Raw genomic sequence first — 18347 nt, 5'->3', positions numbered from 1 at the left:
TGGCCTACATGGCAGCAAGGTTGTTGACATCAAATAGAAGACACCTTTCTCAAAGGGGGAAGGTCTTCATGCAGGGAATTGCGGGGCTCATTGACAGGGCTTTAAACTAAGTGTGAAGGGGGTGTGGGATACTATCATCAGCCTTCTAAGTGACAAGGTGTGGGATGACACACCAGGGTTGGTGGGATGGGGGGATAGTAAGGGCCTGAACCATGCTGGGGATGCAGCAGCACACCATGGAGATGAGCCAGGGGCTCCCAAGGTAGTAGCAGTCAACAGGAAAACATCAGGGAAATACCTTAACAGAATTAAGGGCTGTTTTTCTCAAAAGGGGACATGCCCAACAGCCCAGTGAAGTGCCTCTACAAAAACACACACAGCTACCTTCCTGCTGGAAGGCTACAACATAGTGGCCATTACTGAAACCTAGTGGGTTGAATGCTGTGACTGAAGTGTGGCTTGTATTGATGGATGCAAGCTGTTCAGAAGGGACAGGAGGGGTGGAGGTGTTGCCTTTAATAGTAAGAAATTAATTGAATGCAAAGAGATGTCCCTAAAGAACAGTCATGAGCAAGTGGAAAGCTTATGGGTAGGAATTAGAGATCAAGGCAACAAGCGGAACCTTGTGGTTGGAGTCTACTACAGGCCTCCCAATCAAGCCAAGCCTATTGATGAAGCATTCCTACTTTAGCTACAGGAAGCATTGCATTCACAGGCTCCTGTTCTGCTGAAGGACTTCAACTACCCCGACATTCACTGGAAAAATAGCACAGTGAGCTGTAGGCAATCCACAAGGTTCCTGGAGTTCCTTGATGATAACTTCTTGAGACCCCTACCTGAGGAGATGCAATACTGGATCACCACTGGCGGTGAGCTCACCAGGGATGCCAAGATTGGAGGCAGCCTGGGCTGCAGCGGTCACGCACTGGTGGAATTTTCAGTACTAAGGGACATGAATCAGCCAAGGTACATAGGCAGGACCCTGAGTTTCAGAAAAAATCCTGAAATGTAGGCTGCACCCTCCTTTGCTCAACTCCTGTGGGTTTACTACTGGGGGGGCAGACACACGGGGATCGGGAAAGCTGCTAAAATACTCCTGAACTGCTTATAATTAAAAAGCTTGTATTCTCCCCGCCCCAACGCAGATATCTGTGGTGAAGCAAGGGCAGGGACTAGTAAGCCGGGCTCAAGTGTGCATACTGAAAAGCTCATGAAAACCAGGGGGGAGCGACAACACCTTACAGGAGGGGAGCAACTCCTTTTCTCCCCCTCTCCGGGCCCTTACCTGTCGGCGGCGGGGCGGCAGGGCCAGGCCGCCTGAGGCGGCCGAGGCGGTGCTAGGACACAGCTGAGCCGCGGTCCGAGGCAGAAAAGAACCCAGCACATCCACATTCCCCCGCGCCGCTGCGGGCAGGGCGGGCTGCTGCGGGGGCCTGGGCGAGCCCATCGCGCCGTGCGCGGAGGGAGGGAGCGAGGGAGGACGGGCCAACCGACCGGCGGGCGAGCGGGGGGAGCCGCCGCCAATCGGGTACGCGGCGACCTGATCCTTGTCCAACATGGTCGCCGCTCACACCTCCCATTCCTCATCCTCCAGCGAGTGGATCGCTTGCCTGGATAAAAGGTACCGGTATCTTCACAGGAGCATCTGCGGAGGGAATGCTGTGTGCCTGTAACCTGCACCCCTGTATGCATGTGTATGTATGTGCTGGCACCCCGCTCCCCATCAGATCCCGCCTTACATAAGGAGCGTGCAGGTGGGAAGTCAAATGCCTGAAAGGCGCTGCGCCGGGGCAGCCGGAGCAGGACGAGGGCTCGAAATGCTCCGGGCAGCAGGAGCGGGCAATCCCCATTGGGGTAACTGCACACCGCCTGAATCCGCTGCCCGGAAAATGCTGCACGTGGTGGAGGAGGGGGAGCTCCAGGGCAGGATGAAGGCGCCGCGGCCCGGGGTCTGGGGCTGCAGCTGGGCACTCGCCATGCTGACCACCCTGGACTCGCTGTCCGCCGCGGATTTGGCCCAAGTCCGCCCTCTGACTTGCGTCATAGTCCGTCAGAACACCAGCCCCGACCTCGCGTCTGCACACCGGCCTCGCCGCACTTGTCAGCGCACCGGCTGCGGCCTCGTATCACCTCAGCACCCCGCCCCGCTCCACTTTCCAGCCTCTGGCCCAGCCGCTTCACAGGGCGGGAAAGGGCAGACCCTCAACTCAAACCGCTCAGTGGCTCAAGCAGGGGCAGGACCGTTGGCTGGAGACAAAAAACCCCACCAAAACCCAAACAAAAAAAACCCGTCCGCCCCGAAGGAGGCTGCCTTCATCGGCGACAAGCCTGTTCTAGAGCCGGCTGCGGCTGTGCCCCAGGCCGGCGGCAGCGTTTGCTGTGGGTCAGGTACAGGCGGGCGGCCAGCACTGCGTGGGTGGGAGTTCTGGCTGCCTAACCTGTGCGCAGAGGTGGTGTGCTACCTTCTGAAAATACAGGCAGATTATTTCTTTGCTTTTGAAAACAAATGCCTTGGAGTGCTTTCTCTGGGTGTTGCAGCAGAAAGTCTCTCAGTGCTGATTTGTATGGTGGGTGGTTTGAACATCCTTTGCTATATTCCTGCCTTCAACACTGGACTACCTCAGAAGCAAGGTCGTTTGATTTCTGAACCCTCACTGTATCTCCTGTAGTCTAGGAAAATCATTAACAAAAATTTAGACCATAATTGTGCTATATGTTTCAAATAAAGCTGTCAGAATTCACTTACATGGTATATAGCAATTTACTGAGCATCATCAGTCAGCATTTGACAGTTGATGCCATTTGGACTACATTGTGGGGAAAGAGGCCTTTGTGTGTAGAAGGGAATCCTTCCTTTTATTCCAGTTTTTACCATTTCCAGGTAATCTCTTACTCTTGTAGGACTGCATGTCTAGTATGGTTTTCTTTAACAGTCTAGGCAGCAAACTGTAAGAAGTTAATGCAACTTTTGGTCTGTCTGTCTATTTTATTTAATATAATTTACTGGTTTATTTACTATTATTTGGTATTTTATTTACTTGATTTACATTTTTATGTAATTGGTAAAACACACACTGACTTCTGTGTGTTTTAAATATCTACCCTTGTTTAATTGTGACAAATCCATAGAAATAACCCATTTTTCACATGATTTGGATCTGAGCAAAATCATGAACGTCCTGCATGCTTGATGTTTTCTTTGTATGTAGTATATGGCTAAGCTGGTGTATGCTTGGAGCAAGTCTGTGGGGTTACATCTGCAGCGGGCGCTGCAGTGGATGTGGAAGCTCAGAGCAGTATAGACACAGCCTAAGTACTTTCCAGCACTCATGCAAAGATGCAGTCTTGTGAGAGTTAGATAACAAGTTTATCTTTCTGCATCATGCAGCTTATTTTCTTGTCCCGTGCAATGGTGTATTCTTTGACAAATAATTAAAAAAGCCCTTTCCATATTTTCTCAGGCCAAAACACTTTTTCATATAGCTTGGCATAATCTTGTAGGTCTGTGCATTTTGTTGCCTATATGAACTCAAGATAACTCATAGTGAGAGACGGAGTCCTTTTTGAAATGGATAAAAGCTGTTATTCCCTCCTCAGGGGCTGGGCATGTCCAGTATCAGGTTCCATTTTTACATATGGTTGTAGTAAGTTACACACTTGTTCTGTGGATGGATATTAAGAGGAAGAAATAGCAATTACCCTAGCATTCATCAGAATAAACATTGTTGTTGCCCACCACAGCAAACTAGTATGTGTGTATGTCTATTGGGACATGGTATCATCAAATTTATTTGGTAGTTTTGTGAAGTGGCACATGATTGGGGTGGTGGTGCTTGTGGAACTATAAGGTTTTCTCTTTCACCAGACAATACTGGAAACATTTCTAAACTGTCATTGCCTGACTTATTTCTGGCATGTTAATACTTGATCTCTGAAATCCTGTATTCTGAGAAGAATTATATTTCAGCAAAGGAATAAAACCTCATTAAACCAGCTAGTTGTGTTTGTGGGATTTGAACACTTATTTCTTTCTCATATTAAACATCTTTTTATACCAGCAGTGAAAAAAATCTCATAGGTAGCTTTTAAATGTATCAGAAAGGCAAACCAAAGTAAAATCAGGTAGATGAGTTGTTGAACTGCTAAGTTCCTTGCTGACACCTTTTGCCATACCTTTATTTAGGGCCACAAAGATGATCCAAGTGCTGGAGCACCTCTGCTGTGAGGACAGGCTGAGGGAGTTGGGGTTGTTCAGCCTGGAGAAAAAAATCTGGCAGGGCCCTTAGAGCTGCCTTCCAATACCTGAAGGCAACCTACAGGAAGGGTGGAGAGGGACTTTTTGCAAGGGTGTCTAGCAATGGTGAAACACTGGAACAGGTTGCCTAGGGAGGTTGTGGATGCTGCCTTCCTGGAGGTGTTCAAGGCCAGGTTAGATGAAGCCTTGGGTAACCAAGTCTAGTTGGTGGGCATCCCTGCCTGTTGCAGGGGCATTGGAGTAGATGATTTCTGAGGTCACTTCCAACCTAAGCCATTCTATAAATTGAAAGCATGCCCTCAAACCCAGGTGGCTGCCAGATATTTTTAAAATACAAGTGTTTTTCTTATTAGTGTGACATCAGTTTTCATCAGCTTCTTATAATTTGCTTCACTTAACAAGGTCATCATTCTTGTGATACTTAACTTTTCTCTGTTAGTATTTTCTGCACTATATTTGGTATGATCACTTCTGCTACTTTATCAGTATCCTCAGTCAGTGTTTCCTGAACTGACTTTACACTTTTATCTTTGAACTCAGCAGTTATCAAAATGTATGTATGTCAAGATAAATCTGTAGAAGTTATTTCATAGTTACTGTAGGCTTAAAATTTTCATTAGCTGCAGCCATGCAGGTAGTAAATGGTAAAGGTGCATTTAGCATGGTGTATTGGTAGATGGCAGTGGCCAGAGTTTGAGTCAAGGGATAACATAATTTGTCTGTATTGTTCAATTTTAAATTTCATTTGCAATGTATCTCATAGTCTGTCTTCATATTAAAGTGCTTTTAATGCCTATTATGAAGTTTCAGTGCTGATTAATGTAATTTCATCCAGAAGTATATCTATACTTCTGTCAAATGAAATTTTAGCTGTCCTGAGCTCCAGTTCATGTTTGTGACAGTTGGAATGTTTATCGGATAAGGGTTAGTCACACCTTGGTTGCAAAGCAAGCACGATACATAAAAACTTTTATCAATGAAAGGGGAAAATTTCCATGCCATTCTGCTTCTTAAGTATTTTGTCTTTGTAAAAATCATATGAATATGATAGTATAGCTGTATTGTACAGATAGTGTTATTTTTAACTTGAGATAAATATCTATGGATATCATTACTTAATAAATACATGATTTGCCATTCCACTGATAAAACAGATTTGAAAACTGGTTGGAAGGATGCATAGCTTATAGATCAGGGTATGTAAAGAAATAGAGTGCACTTGGTTGCTCTGTCTTATCGGTTGGACTTCATGATCTTGGAGGTCTCTTGCAACCTGGTTGATTCAGTGATTCTGTGACCCCCCCAGTCATTTTTCAATTTAACAGAACAGGACAGCCTCACCAGCACCATCTTAGAAGAGAGGGGCTAAGCTCAGTGAGATTGCTGTCTAGTGAACAGTGGTGATCACAGAAGAGTGACTTAAGTGCTCTGGTATGGTCTCTGGAAAAACCTTTCCAGAGGTTTTTGGACCCATGTAGGAGGGGTGGGGAGATTAACTTTCTTGGGGTTGGTGTTTGCAGCCCATCTCCCTGATCTGCAGAATGGTTCCTTTTCTAGCTTAATACCTTTTATCATTGTGGCTACAGTGACATTAAAGCTTGAATAACTCTCTATCTGCCATCAATAGTATTTTTCTAATTAATAGGCTTAATCATTAATGTCCTAAGGAATCACAGAATCATAAGAGTTGAAAGGGACCTATGGTGATCATCTAGTCTGCCCCACATGGCTAAAGTTAGTATACTTAGAACAGATTGCACAGGATCACATCCAGGTGGGTTTTGAGTATCTCCAGAGAAGACGAACTCCACAACCTCTCTGGGCAGCCTGTTCTAAGTGGCTCTGTCACCCTCATAGTAAAGACATTTTCTCTTATGTTCAGACAGAACATCTGTGTTCTAGTTTGTGTCTGTTGCCCCTTCTTTTACTGCTGGGCACCACTGGAAAGGGTCTGGCCCCATCCTCTTGACACTCACCCTCTATGTATAAGCATTGATAACTTCCTTTCTCAGTGTTCTCCAGGTTAAACAGCCTCAAGTCTTTCAGCCTCTCCTCGTAAGAGAGGTGCTTCAGTCCCTTACTTATCTTCACAACTCTTTTCTGGACTCTATCCAGTCATTCCTTGTCTCTCTTGAAATGGGGAGCCCAGAACTGAACACAGACTCCAGATGTGGTCTCCCTAGAGGAGAGTGGAAGGATAACACCTTTGTCCTACACTCCAAGATGCCCTTGGCCTTCTTGACCACGAGGGCACATTACTGCCTTATGGTTAACTTGTTATCCACCAGGACTTGGCTGTTTAATTATTCCAAACTGTGCTCTAAAAAAAGGCCACATTTACAGAAATTTAGTAAGATGGCTGCAATGAGGAAGTAAATTTATGTTGTCCTGATGTTCCATCAAAATTGATATCATTAATGTGAATTTAGTGATGATTACCACAGTTAGAATGATAATTTTATTAAAAGATGGTTTGTAGGAAGCAATTGAACTTTGCCTGAGTTTTGCAGGCATGTGAAAAAGCTGTTAATTGATGGCATGGTGTTTGATTATCCTCATGCTTTCTCACTCAGTAAAACCATTCTTTTGAAACCAGTCTGATTGTTGTAAGATCTTAAGCATTTAATAGAAATGAGTTTGAGTAATACTGCTACTACTGTTACACTGCAGTCTGGAGTTTTTACACAGGCAAAATTCTATGTCCTCATATGGACTTAAGCCACTTCAACTCGGGACACCTATTGTTAGTTAATTCTTTAATCCTAAACATTTGAGGACATTTCCCAGGAGCTCTGATTGAATCCAAAGGCATTTTGTTGTCAGACAACTTGGATCCTAGTTCCTTTTTGTGCTTATTCATGATTTTAACCAAGCAGTTAAATCTTGAACTGTTTGTCTGTGTCTCATCTGAAACATTAATCAGTTGTTATTCTGAGATACAGTTAAGATTTGCATGCTGGCTGCTGCTGGTTTGGTTTCTGTTGGTTTTGTTTGATTGTCTGTTTGTTTTATTTTGTAAACACAACTAGAGGAGAAAGTACCTTTTCTAAGATAGATTAATGGTTAGATCTTTTACTGAAAGCCTCTCCCAAATTCCAGTTAATTTTCAAATGGGCTGGATCAAAATGTGTGTCCTCCCAGTAAAAATATTTGTGGAAATGTAGTTCCACACACAATTAAACACAGTATATTTTGAAGAAAGGCTGTCAAAACAAATGGCTTGCAGTAACGAATTATTAAACATTGTGAGGAATATAGTATTTTTCAGCTTACTACAATGCATATTACTTAGAAGTTTGAATTCCTCTTTTTCTTTAGAACATATCTGCATGTACCCCTTCGAATACTTATTTCATGTACTCCCAAGTGGAAGTAACTGCTGCTAATATAAAGCACACTAGCTCAACTGCTTGCTACAGTACGCCTCTAGAAACACAACTTTAATCTTTCTTTCCCAATATATACCAGGTTTGATTTCTCACTGCTGTGCTGATGTTTCAAGCTCTGAAAAGTATGGTTCAGCTACCTGTGAGATTGCTGTCTTTCAATGGTGACTCACTTTATTGGGATCACAAAGCAGTTTTGTCATACACCTGACTCAAGGGACTCCTTGATGCATCAGTGGAAGTGAGCCCTGCTCTCACCTTCTTCTGAATGGGAAATCCCGTCTCTTGACCCTTCAGTGATTCTCAGGAAAAAAAATCTACAGCATCTGTGAATTAATCCCCCCCAGTCTTGTTCTTTTGACAGGAACAGAAGTGGAAGAGATTTCTGCACTCACGTTTCAGAAAGTGCCGAGAGCACAGTGTTGATTAAGTTTTGATGCATGTTGTATGGTGACTCTCTTTGCTTTTTCCCTGTCCAGCTGCATCAAACAATGAAAACTGCCAAATGCTGAGATCATGCAATCAGTTCTATGCACATGAACTGGTGGACTTGAATGGAGTTAGCTAGGAGTAGTTGTACGAGTGAAAGTCTCAGACAGAGCTTTTCTAGGAAGAAGAGTACTCTCAGAATGGTATCTTTTTTTTTTTTTCCCCTTGTTGGATTTTGCTGTTATTTTTGAGACTCCATAAATTAAGGGAGTGTTGCAAGTGTTGCAAGTACTGGTGTAGTTTGGGTGGGGATCTTATATAAATGGCTTTTAAATCTGTTTGCAAGCTGCAGCTCCTAATCCTCTTAAAAGGATTTTGAACAGAGAGGTAATGCTTATTAGTACCTGTCAGCTAGTGCACAATCAAAAATAAGGAATGGGTGAAACCTTACTTGAAATATTTCAAAAGGTAGCTGTTGTAATTAGATGTTGTTTGAAATGGTAAGAGGATGTCACTGTGATGTAGAGAGTTATTATTCTCATCTGTGGTTAATAAGGGTAAGTTGGAGTATAAATGAGGATAGACATTTAATCCCTTCTAGACTTAATTTAATAAGAAAGATAGGCAGAGATTCACTGTGAGTAGGATCTGGGCTTCTTCCCTTACACTGTGGGTGTAACAATAAGATGGTAAAGTTATCTGTTTCTGAATTTGGTTTTTGCTTATTGCAAACTATATGAATTCTGTTATTTAGAAGCTCATCCTGTGTAAAATTAACTGGCAGCATTTAGTGAGCAATAGGTCTAAATGATCACTGGCAACTGTGTATCTTTCTGGTACTCTTTCACACATAAATGATTTCTGCATCTGATCCTGCATGATCTCCTAAGAACTTTCTCTGTTTCTTTCTGTGTGTAATGGTAGGCATTTAGTCTACTATGAAAGTCTTTCTAATACTGTTAGCTAGTGGTTTTTTTCCTGCCGATTCATAATGTTTGATAATCACATTTAAAATGTATGTTATGGAGCTAGTTTAGTTTGAAAAATATGTAGTCATTTTCTGAACTTGATGAACTGCTGGTACATGTACTACTTTGTTGGAGGGAGTTCTTTTTTTTTCCCTTGAAATTGTATTTTTACATGTGTTACTGCCATAGATTTTAAATATATAAAATATTTGGATTAAAACTCTTTACCCTTACCAGTGAAGATTTGAGATTCTTGTTTGCATATTTAATTTGTCCAACATTAAGAAACAGGAACTTTATAAAAGAAAATGTACTTGTTAAAGTTGTCTTTCTTGCTTGCAAGTAAGAGAGAATATTCAAGTTAGTTTGTACCCAGTCATGCACAAAAGAGACCTGCCTGTATAGGAGTTACTATTGATATATCTGAAATCTGTCTTCTAGCCAGATGGAGAAGTTCTGTTTTGAGCACTGACTCCACAGACCTCTTCTGTGTTTGGGCATTGTTTATTTGTGTCCCCATACAAACTTAAAACTGTACATCATTATAAGATCTTTAGGATAAAATACTGTATCATTATATATACTTTCCCCGTAATTGCTACAGCAGGACTTTGGTGCTAAATGGGGCTTCTGGATGCTGTCTGTGTTGAAATGATAGTAATCATGCTTACGTTGATAAAGGACAGTTGTTAGGATGTTTTGGAAGGGTTTCATCACACACCTGTGAAGCACATTTTAATCAGTTTGTATTATAGTGTGACAATTAATGTAAACATTTGTAAGTTTGGTGCATGCAGATGGGGATGTTTCTCTGATAAAGCTGTTGAGAATGTTGTCCTTTGCTTTCATGCAGACCTTTGGAACGTTCCAGTGAAGATGTAGATATTATATTTACACGACTGAAAGAAGTGAAAGCTTTTGAGAAATTTCATCCAAACCTCCTCCAGCAGATATGTCTCTGTGGATACTATGAAAATCTGGAAAAAGGAATCACATGTAAGAGAGCTTCATATGTTGATCTATTTTTTGTAGATGGAATTGGATCTTTGGCAGGGATTGTCTCTAGGAGATTGATGAAAGAGCACAATCAGTGGGACAGCCTTATAAATGTTTACAGTCATAGTTAAATGGGAAGGAAGGACTAAAGTACTGCTTGCTTTACAAGTACAGTGTGTAACGAATCTATGGTAACAAAGCACACATTATTACATTCAGGACTTTGCCACTGTTTTGTTGAAAGATTAAAAGCAAGTTATGGCACTTAAGCCTTGTTCTTCCCCTGTAAATACATTATTGGTCTCTTTTGTAGGTTCTTTGTGATGTCAGGGGCAAAAGTGTATCACGTAGACATTTCACTTAATAGCCTGTGATTTGCAGTCACTCTGGATAACACAAGATAGATTTACCCAGCTGCATACTTCTGTGGGGCGCAACAGCTCTGTGCCTTCTACGGCAGCCCATGTGCCAGATGAAGGTGGACAGCTGTGCTTGGTCTGCGAAACTGAGATGGTGTCCTGTGATGGCAATGTGTGAGTTCCTAGAGCTATACCAGGGGAACAGCTGATGGTATTTAACAGTCTCAGATGTCCCTTAGGTAAATCTGGCATTAGGGTTTGCTTAGAGTTTTGGGAATTCTGATGCTCTGCATTTGAAGTGTCTGGACATAAAAAATCCTGTGGTTACTTCTCAATCAGAACTCCTACTGAAGTCAGTGGGAGCTGTGTCTGCTTTGGAAGATATTGAATTTCAAAAGGACATTGTGCAAAAAGTATTTTTTGTTTGTTTTGGTTTTAACTAAGCAGTAAAAGAGAAGCAAACTGGGAAGAAGAGTGGAACAACTCTGTGCTTTCGCTGTTTCTGTAGTGTATAGACCAGTTTACTAAAGGACGTGCTTTCCAGTGTCATTGGAAATATTATTGTAATAGTAAGTAAGTAATCTGATACAACAAATTCTTTAGTGCCAGCAGTGATTACAGTAGGACAGTAATATGAAGGAAAATGTTTGTTAATGTTGCTAAACTTAAAGAGATAGCTCTTGTTTATAAGGTTCCATCTTTTCAGTATTCCGTCAGGGTGACATTGGGACGAACTGGTATGCTGTTCTGACAGGATCACTGGATGTGAAGGTTTCTGATACAAGCAACCACCAGGTAAAATATGTTTTTCATTGAGACAATCAAGTCAGTAGTACAAAGAAAGAGTATAACTTACATTGAGGTAGATAACAACATGTATTATAGAGATATTTTGTCTTATCACAAGCACGTTTCTCTGAATCTCTGTTGTCCTTTCTCTATGAAGACAAATTATGCCATTGATTTCTTGAAAACTGAAATGTAATGCTCTGGAAAGGAGTCTGTATTTCAATATGAAACAAGATTCCTCTGTCTTTTCTAATAGTGCCATATGAAGTTAAACTAAAGATCTAAGAATTGTGAATTCATTTCCTGGAAATATTTTAATTCAGCCCTTGTTGTTGTCCAAACCAACCCACCAACAGTACAGTTCAATAACAGCATACTGCAGTCCCTACTACAAGAATAGGTTAAGTATTAGAGTAATAGCAGAGTATAGGAGCTGCTGCCATGTCGGACTGGAAGCCTGAAGGCAATGCCTATTCAGTGTTAAGAAATAGAACAAGTAAAATTCACCCTAAACTCCAAGTGATTTCTCAGTATCTTGTCACTTCTGGATTTTCAAAACTGGGAATTTAGAGTAAATACATAAAAAGGGTGAGATATTTCTCCTGGAGAGTCTCCCATTGATGTTGTCCAGTGTTACGCTGACAACTCATGCATTTCCTGCTGTGACCTGAGTTGTCTGTGATGGTATCAAGTCCCATTCCCTGCTTCTGTGTTTGAGATTCAAAACTGTTCCATCATTTAGCTAAGGATGGGGTTGTACCTCTGATGTGACATCTTTTGCCCATCTTGACTGAATGTAGCATGCGTGGTGGTGTGGTGTATTCTTTGCTCAAAGTTTGGCTGATTGGAGAAGGTTCCTTCATCACAGCAGATTGGCAGAATTTATATTTTTCACTTTGTTGAGTTCTGCAGTGTGTGAGCACTGGGTCTTTCTACATCTTAAAGTAAAATAATAGATACAAAAGGAACTTCTTTCATATCATTATCTTTAGTGATCTCTTCACTGCATTAATTAGAGACTGATGGAGAATGTGATTAGCATAATTTGAGCAATTCTCAGCATGGCCTGCCTGTCATTAATATTGTCACAATTTGGAGCAGTACTGGGCTCTTAGGAGACCCTTTTCTGCGCAGGTAGGTCTAATAAAGCAATCAGGAATATTTTCTGGTGTTTGCCAAAAGAGGGCACCACACCGTTATTAAGGACTAGTGCTCTCTACTGAATCAGAAAGAAGTATGTCTGCTAAAGTGGTCTGGATGTGTAAGCTAGATTTAAGAATCTGTTTAGAATTAAGTTAAGAATCTGTTTCATTAGATGGAGGATGGAGCACTTGAGCCTTCTAAGAAATCTAATGTAAATACTTTCTCCTGTTTGTTCTGTTTCCCTGTGTTTTCCTGCCAATAGGACACTATAGAGCTACATGTAGTTCTAGTTCTGGAAATTATATTCTGTAGTAATTTCTTGACCTCATGTTTCCTTCTCACAGGAACGATGAACTAAATTCTTACCACTGCCTAGTTGTCACAGGATACAGCCACGCTGCTAAAAGGACAGCAGCTCATGCATTCTAGTGCTGGATATGTTTGATGATTTGGGAATCCAAAATAGTATTGGGACTCCTAAATAGTGTTTGAGTCCAGTATTTTCTCCGGTTTTGCTCCATCTTGGTGTTTATACCATATGTCTCCTTGTCCACCTTTGATCTCCTTCTCTTTGTCCTGCTTTTAGCTCCTGGGTGCTGCGTGCCAGTCTTGCTTGTATTACCTGTTTTAGGTTAGGGATTAACTGTCCTACCATAGAGATAAAAAGTCCTCCAGGAGACTAGACAGTCCAAGGGGTGGACACAGGATATTGTAATCTGTTATTCTATTCCCTTTTCCTGTGTCTCCCTATGTAAGGAGCAGGCTGTCCAGTCGGTGCTCTCTCTCTCCTCTCTGCTCTGGGCATGCGACTGTTGCTATCACGTTTGTCTGTCTGGGAGTGAGGCCTGGTTGGCAGGAATCTGTTTCTTGCTGGGTACCTAAGGCCTGCTCTGGGCCTATCTTGAGGTGAGGGGCAGTGAAGCCTAGTGGGGGGGGAGGTTTGGCTGGCTGGAAGTATATTTTTGATGCATCATTGAGGCCTAGCAGAGGCCTGGTTGTGGCCTGGTGGGGGCTTAGTCAGGGAGGGCTAAGCCAGGGTCGATTCTGAGTATGTATATATATCCTTTTGCCTTTTTACCTGTTGTATTTGATTTAGGTTTGAAAATAGTATTTCTATTTAACCTCCAGTTCTGTGCAAGTGTGTTCATTTACTCCTCTGGGGTAAATTCATTCTGTCCTCAGTCCAGAGCTGTTTCAGCTCAAAGAAAGACACTTCCTTGTTGGCATAGTGCTGGCCATTCTTGAGCTTAATGTACTTGCTAGCACTCCCTGCCTGCTGTGCTCACTACAGGCTCAGATAATGGAGGAAATAGTGGCTCCGTAGGTGGGCAGCCCTGACAGACTCAGTTGCCAGGATTGTTTGCCCAGCTGGGAATGGATAAGCAGTGCTTAAGGTGTAGGGATGCTTGCATCCTATCCTGGAGCACGTTTTCCAGCAGCAGCACCCAGGAGCCAAAGCTTCCATTGCAGAGCCATAGTAATTATTCATTGCTCTATTGTTACTATTATGCTATAAATGATACTAATGCTAGTGAGAACGTTCCATCAAAGAAGAGAAAGAGAAATTTACCTGGACTTAACAATTTTAGAACTTTGTAGTCTCATGTTAAAGTACAGAAGGACTATGCCATCTTTTCCAGGAAGAGATGATCTACCTTCATATTTAGGTTCCTATTGGTTAAAAAGTCTTTAGACCAGGCTAATAATCTTTTTAGTACTTAAGATGAGAAGGAGGTTGTATTATATTGTAGAAACACAGAATGCACTGGGTTGGATGGGACCTTTAAAGGTCATCTAGTCCAACTCCCCTGCAGTAAGCAGGGGCATCCCCAACTAGATCAGCTTGCTCAGAGCCCCAGAGATGGGGCCTCCACCACCTTCCTTGGCAACCTCTTCCACTGTTCACCACCCTTTATAGTAAAGAATTTCTTCTTAATATCTAGTCTAAATCTACCCTTCTGTAGTTTAAAACTTTTGCCCCTTGTCCTGTTGCTGCATGCCTTTGCACATGGCCTTGTTGAACCTCATGAAGTTCACCCAGGCCCACTTCTCCAGCTTGCCCAGGTCCCTCTGGATGACGTTCTATCCCCTTGGTATATTGACTTCTCCACTCAGCTTGCTGTTATCTGCAAACTTGCTCATGGTGCACTCAATCCCACTCTCTATATTATTGATGAAGGTATTAAGCAGCAGTGGTCCTAGTACTGATCCCTGAGGAACACCGCTTGTTACCTGTCTCCATCTGGACATCCTGAGTTTTGTTGCAGCTTGAATTATCTTATGATTATATGATGATGTAAATCTGGAAAGTCAGTGTGCTTGAGTAAATATATATTTGTCCTATTCTTACTAGGTGTTTGTCTACCTAGGGAACTTAAATTTCAGCAAGCCTGAGAATAAAAGCATTGTGTAGCAGCTATCACATGCTAACTCCTTATGTGTCCACCTTGGTGTTTGGTAGCTTTCTTTGACTAAAAGTGCAGCGAGTTATTGTTCATTTGGTCCTTCATAAGAATGTCTCAAAATGGCCTTTGCTCCTACAGAGGCATATATTTATGTCTTGCACTAGAAATTATATCTAAATGCACTAATGGATGAAGACTTCAGTGTAGCTAGTGAAGTATTCATACACATTCTTGGTGCATGTTAGCTTACACATTCAGACATTTGCGATTTCTCACAGGAAACATTAGTAATGCTATATTAGGACCAAGTAATGCTATATTAGGACCAAGTAATGCTATATTAGGACCAAGTTGAGAATTCATATAAATAAAAATATTAACATTACCCATTATTTGCTATTATGATAAGAGGAAGCATTCAATATATTTGTTTAAATGTTTTAATAAAGACAAACACTCATAGTTAGGATCTCATAGATGAAGCCTTGGTTTCATATTGGTGTGAAAAAATCCTTTGAGTGCTTGCGAAACTGTTATCCTGTCACTAGAGGGCAGTGTTAGAATGCGTAATGGGCTGAGTACAGGTGATGTGTGATACTAAAATGGCTAGTTTGAAAATCATATTCAACTATTTACTATAGACCTGTTTTAAAGAATTTGACTAGAGCAGATTTCTCTCTGACTGTTAGTTCTGTACCACTGAGGTGGTTAAATATGCTAGCTGCTGCTGATTGTGATGGTAATTTCATTTGCCATTGAAAAAGGATAATGCAGTTTACAATACCGAGATCTGATAGGATTACCCATCCAGTACATCCTGAGTCGTGGTGGCTGGTCTGCTTGCTGTGCAAATTATTTATGAATTATCTGGGTATTCAACAATGAAGAAGAGACTGAAGAGGATTTTTTTTTTTCCCTAAGGTAAAAATGTCATGCTCTGAATTGCAGAGGTAAGTGTAACAACCTCAACTTGTTTGTAACACCCTGATGAATGTTCTACTTAAAAGTCACACAAAGACTTAGCAAGTCTCTTTCAAAATAAACAGCAAATGCAGCCTGCTTAGAATCTATCAGAAAGAGGTCTTTACCTTCAGTTATGATCAGATTCTGAACTGAATTTTTATTTGGCACCATGACCCACCCAATGTTACAGCCATGGTATACAGTAATAAAAGTTCTTTTAGAGAGATTCCTGGTTTGTTGTTGTCTTAAAAATGCTGCTGACTGCATTATGCATGGTTTAAATTATGAACTCTGTTTTGAAAGTTAACAGATTTAGGTGTTTAAACAGCATGTAGACCTGGTTCTTAGGGACATGGTTTAGTGTTGACCTTGTAGTGCTGGGTTGAGGGCTGGACTGAATGATCTTGAAGGTCTCTTCCAACTAAGTATATTCTGAGACTCTGTGAGATTCTGAAGGATGACTGTAGGTAATGTCTCAGAATAAAGCTGGGAATGACTGTATTGTGAGGAAAGCATCAGAGTGACATCTGTGTCAGATTTGCAACATTGTGTTTTACTGAATAAGATTCAGGGACTTTTACCCCAGGTGATTAAGATTTATATTACTATCTGATAAAATGGAAAGGAGAGAAAAAAAAGGCAAAGAACAAATAACATTTCCATCTGCAGTTTTGCTGTAGTCTGCCAGCTGAATTGTAGTGCAAGCAGGGGTGGGAGTGGGCTATTGCTAGTTTATTTTGCCTGTGTTTTGGTGGAGTTTTTTTTTTAAGCTCATCAGTTTTTAAAACCAGACCACACTGAACACAGGACATTGACAGCAATTAGCCTGTTTTAGAAAAGCTTTAAAAGGAGCTGTGGGTGCTTGGGTGCTACAGCACTGTTAGTTGCAGGAAGATTCAGAGGGCTGGGTGTCAAAAGCCAAGTAAGTTAGTGGGGCTTCAGAGAAGAAAGACTGTGAAGTCAGAGGTTCAGATGTCCACATAAGAAAAGGAAGAAATTTCTGTCTGTTTGAAACTGAGGTCAAAGAAGTTATTTTATAAGGTGAAGTGGAAATAAAGAGATTTCAACAGGACAGTCCTTGCAATACTGCTTTCTGCATGTAAATTGCATTATGTATGCATGTAAATAGCCCTTAAGAATTTTGGATATAACTTATCTGAAGTCACGACGTAGGTTAGTACATAGTCTGTGGTGTACTGCAAGCATGCCCAAGCTAGCTTCATTTTTTTTTAATTTGAACATGAGAAGTGCTCCACTTATTGTAATACAGGTTGGCTGGACGGAGAAGCAGAGTCCCATGCTGAGCTCTGCAGTGCCATGGATGGACTAATTTCGGATTTGAACTTAGCCTGTTGAAAGTTAATATAGAAAAAATATTTCAAACCTTTCTGCCAGGTAGCTGAGCAAAAAGTCTGTGGTGGGTTGAAATTAGCCCCCAACTAGTTTGGAGAATTACCCCCCAAAATAAAACTGCCGACTAGCTCAGTTTGGGATGGAAGCAAATGAAGCTGTTTACAAGCAAACATCGATCTAGAAATACGAAATGCAATGAAAATGTTCAAAATATCCAATATATGTACAATATACACATTATATATTTACAATTTGTAAACAACTCAGAAACTCCTCAGACCCCTCTGGATCCCAGGGGTACCATTCACCTCCTCCCCCCACTCCCTCCCTTCTCCTCATTACCTCACACAGTAGTCAAAACAGAGATACCTTGGCAAGGGAGAAGGGGAGTGAGAGAGAGAGAGAGAGTAAAGTTGCAAGCGGAAGTGACAGGAGAAGAAAAGAGAGAAAGAGCTATTTATGCCTCTGCTCTATATTCCCATTAGCAATCCAATGAATTATACAGACCTTATAATTATTTTTCCTTTTGCTTCCAATGGTAATTTATTTTACTTGCAGTCTGCAGTCAGGGACTAGGCTAAAGTTCCCCCTTCGAACTCTTTTAAAAAAGTCCAAGACATTCCAGATAGCTTTTAGAAGACCAGGTATAAAGATACAAAATAATGGAATATTTTACTACAGTACAGTTAATTTGGTCTGTAAATATTTTAACTAGGAACTAGAAGAAATGTTAGTTACAGTCTTTCTAAAAGCATAATGCCCCTTTAAGCAAATCATAGAATCAGAATTGTTAGGGTTGGAAGGGCCCTCAGGGATCATCTAGTTCCATGCCCCCTGCCATGGACAGGGACACCTCACACTACATCAGGTTGCTCAAAGCCACATCCAGCCTGGCCTTAAAAACCTCCAGGGATGGGGCTTCCACCACCTCCCTGGGCAACCTGTTCCAGTGTCTCACTGCCCTCATGGTGAAAAATTTCTTCCTAACATCCAATTTGAATCTACCCATTTCTAGTTTTATTCCATTCCCCCTAGTCCTCTCATTACCTGACACTCTAAATCACCTTGTCTTGTGTAAAGAGGATGGCCTAGCATATGTTAGAAAACTACAGTTCTAGTGTGGGAAGACATTTCTATGTTTCTGGTAAAAGTAGTTTGACAAGGATTTCCTTTCTGATAGGAAGAAACATGCTCCAGTGGAGGTAAGGGGACAGGGAAATCACTTCATAGAACAGATAGTTTACTTTCATGTGTATCCTTCAGTTTCTCTGTTATGAAAGGAAGTTTCTGCTGAAGACAAA

At 41.6% G+C, this 18347-nt stretch overlaps 1 protein-coding gene across 1 annotated transcript in view; it reads left to right on the top strand.

Annotated features, from left to right (window-relative positions):
- Positions 1 to 1500: 1500 nt before the first annotated feature.
- The window catches only part of RAPGEF4 (Rap guanine nucleotide exchange factor 4), a 147519-nt gene continuing 130672 nt past the window's right edge, over positions 1501 to 18347 (top strand). Inside the window, exons 1-3 of the mRNA XM_054174442.1 lie at positions 1501 to 1621; positions 9892 to 10034; positions 11100 to 11188. Of these exons, the coding sequence (XP_054030417.1) occupies positions 1557 to 1621; positions 9892 to 10034; positions 11100 to 11188 (297 nt within the window). The 5' untranslated portion in view covers positions 1501 to 1556. The remainder of the gene's footprint in view (positions 1622 to 9891; positions 10035 to 11099; positions 11189 to 18347) is intronic.

This window comes from Dryobates pubescens, chromosome 2 (assembly GCF_014839835.1).
Source record: "Dryobates pubescens isolate bDryPub1 chromosome 2, bDryPub1.pri, whole genome shotgun sequence".
Taxonomy (NCBI): Eukaryota; Metazoa; Chordata; class Aves; order Piciformes; family Picidae; genus Dryobates; species Dryobates pubescens.
This window is presented reverse-complemented; position numbering and strand designations above follow the sequence as displayed.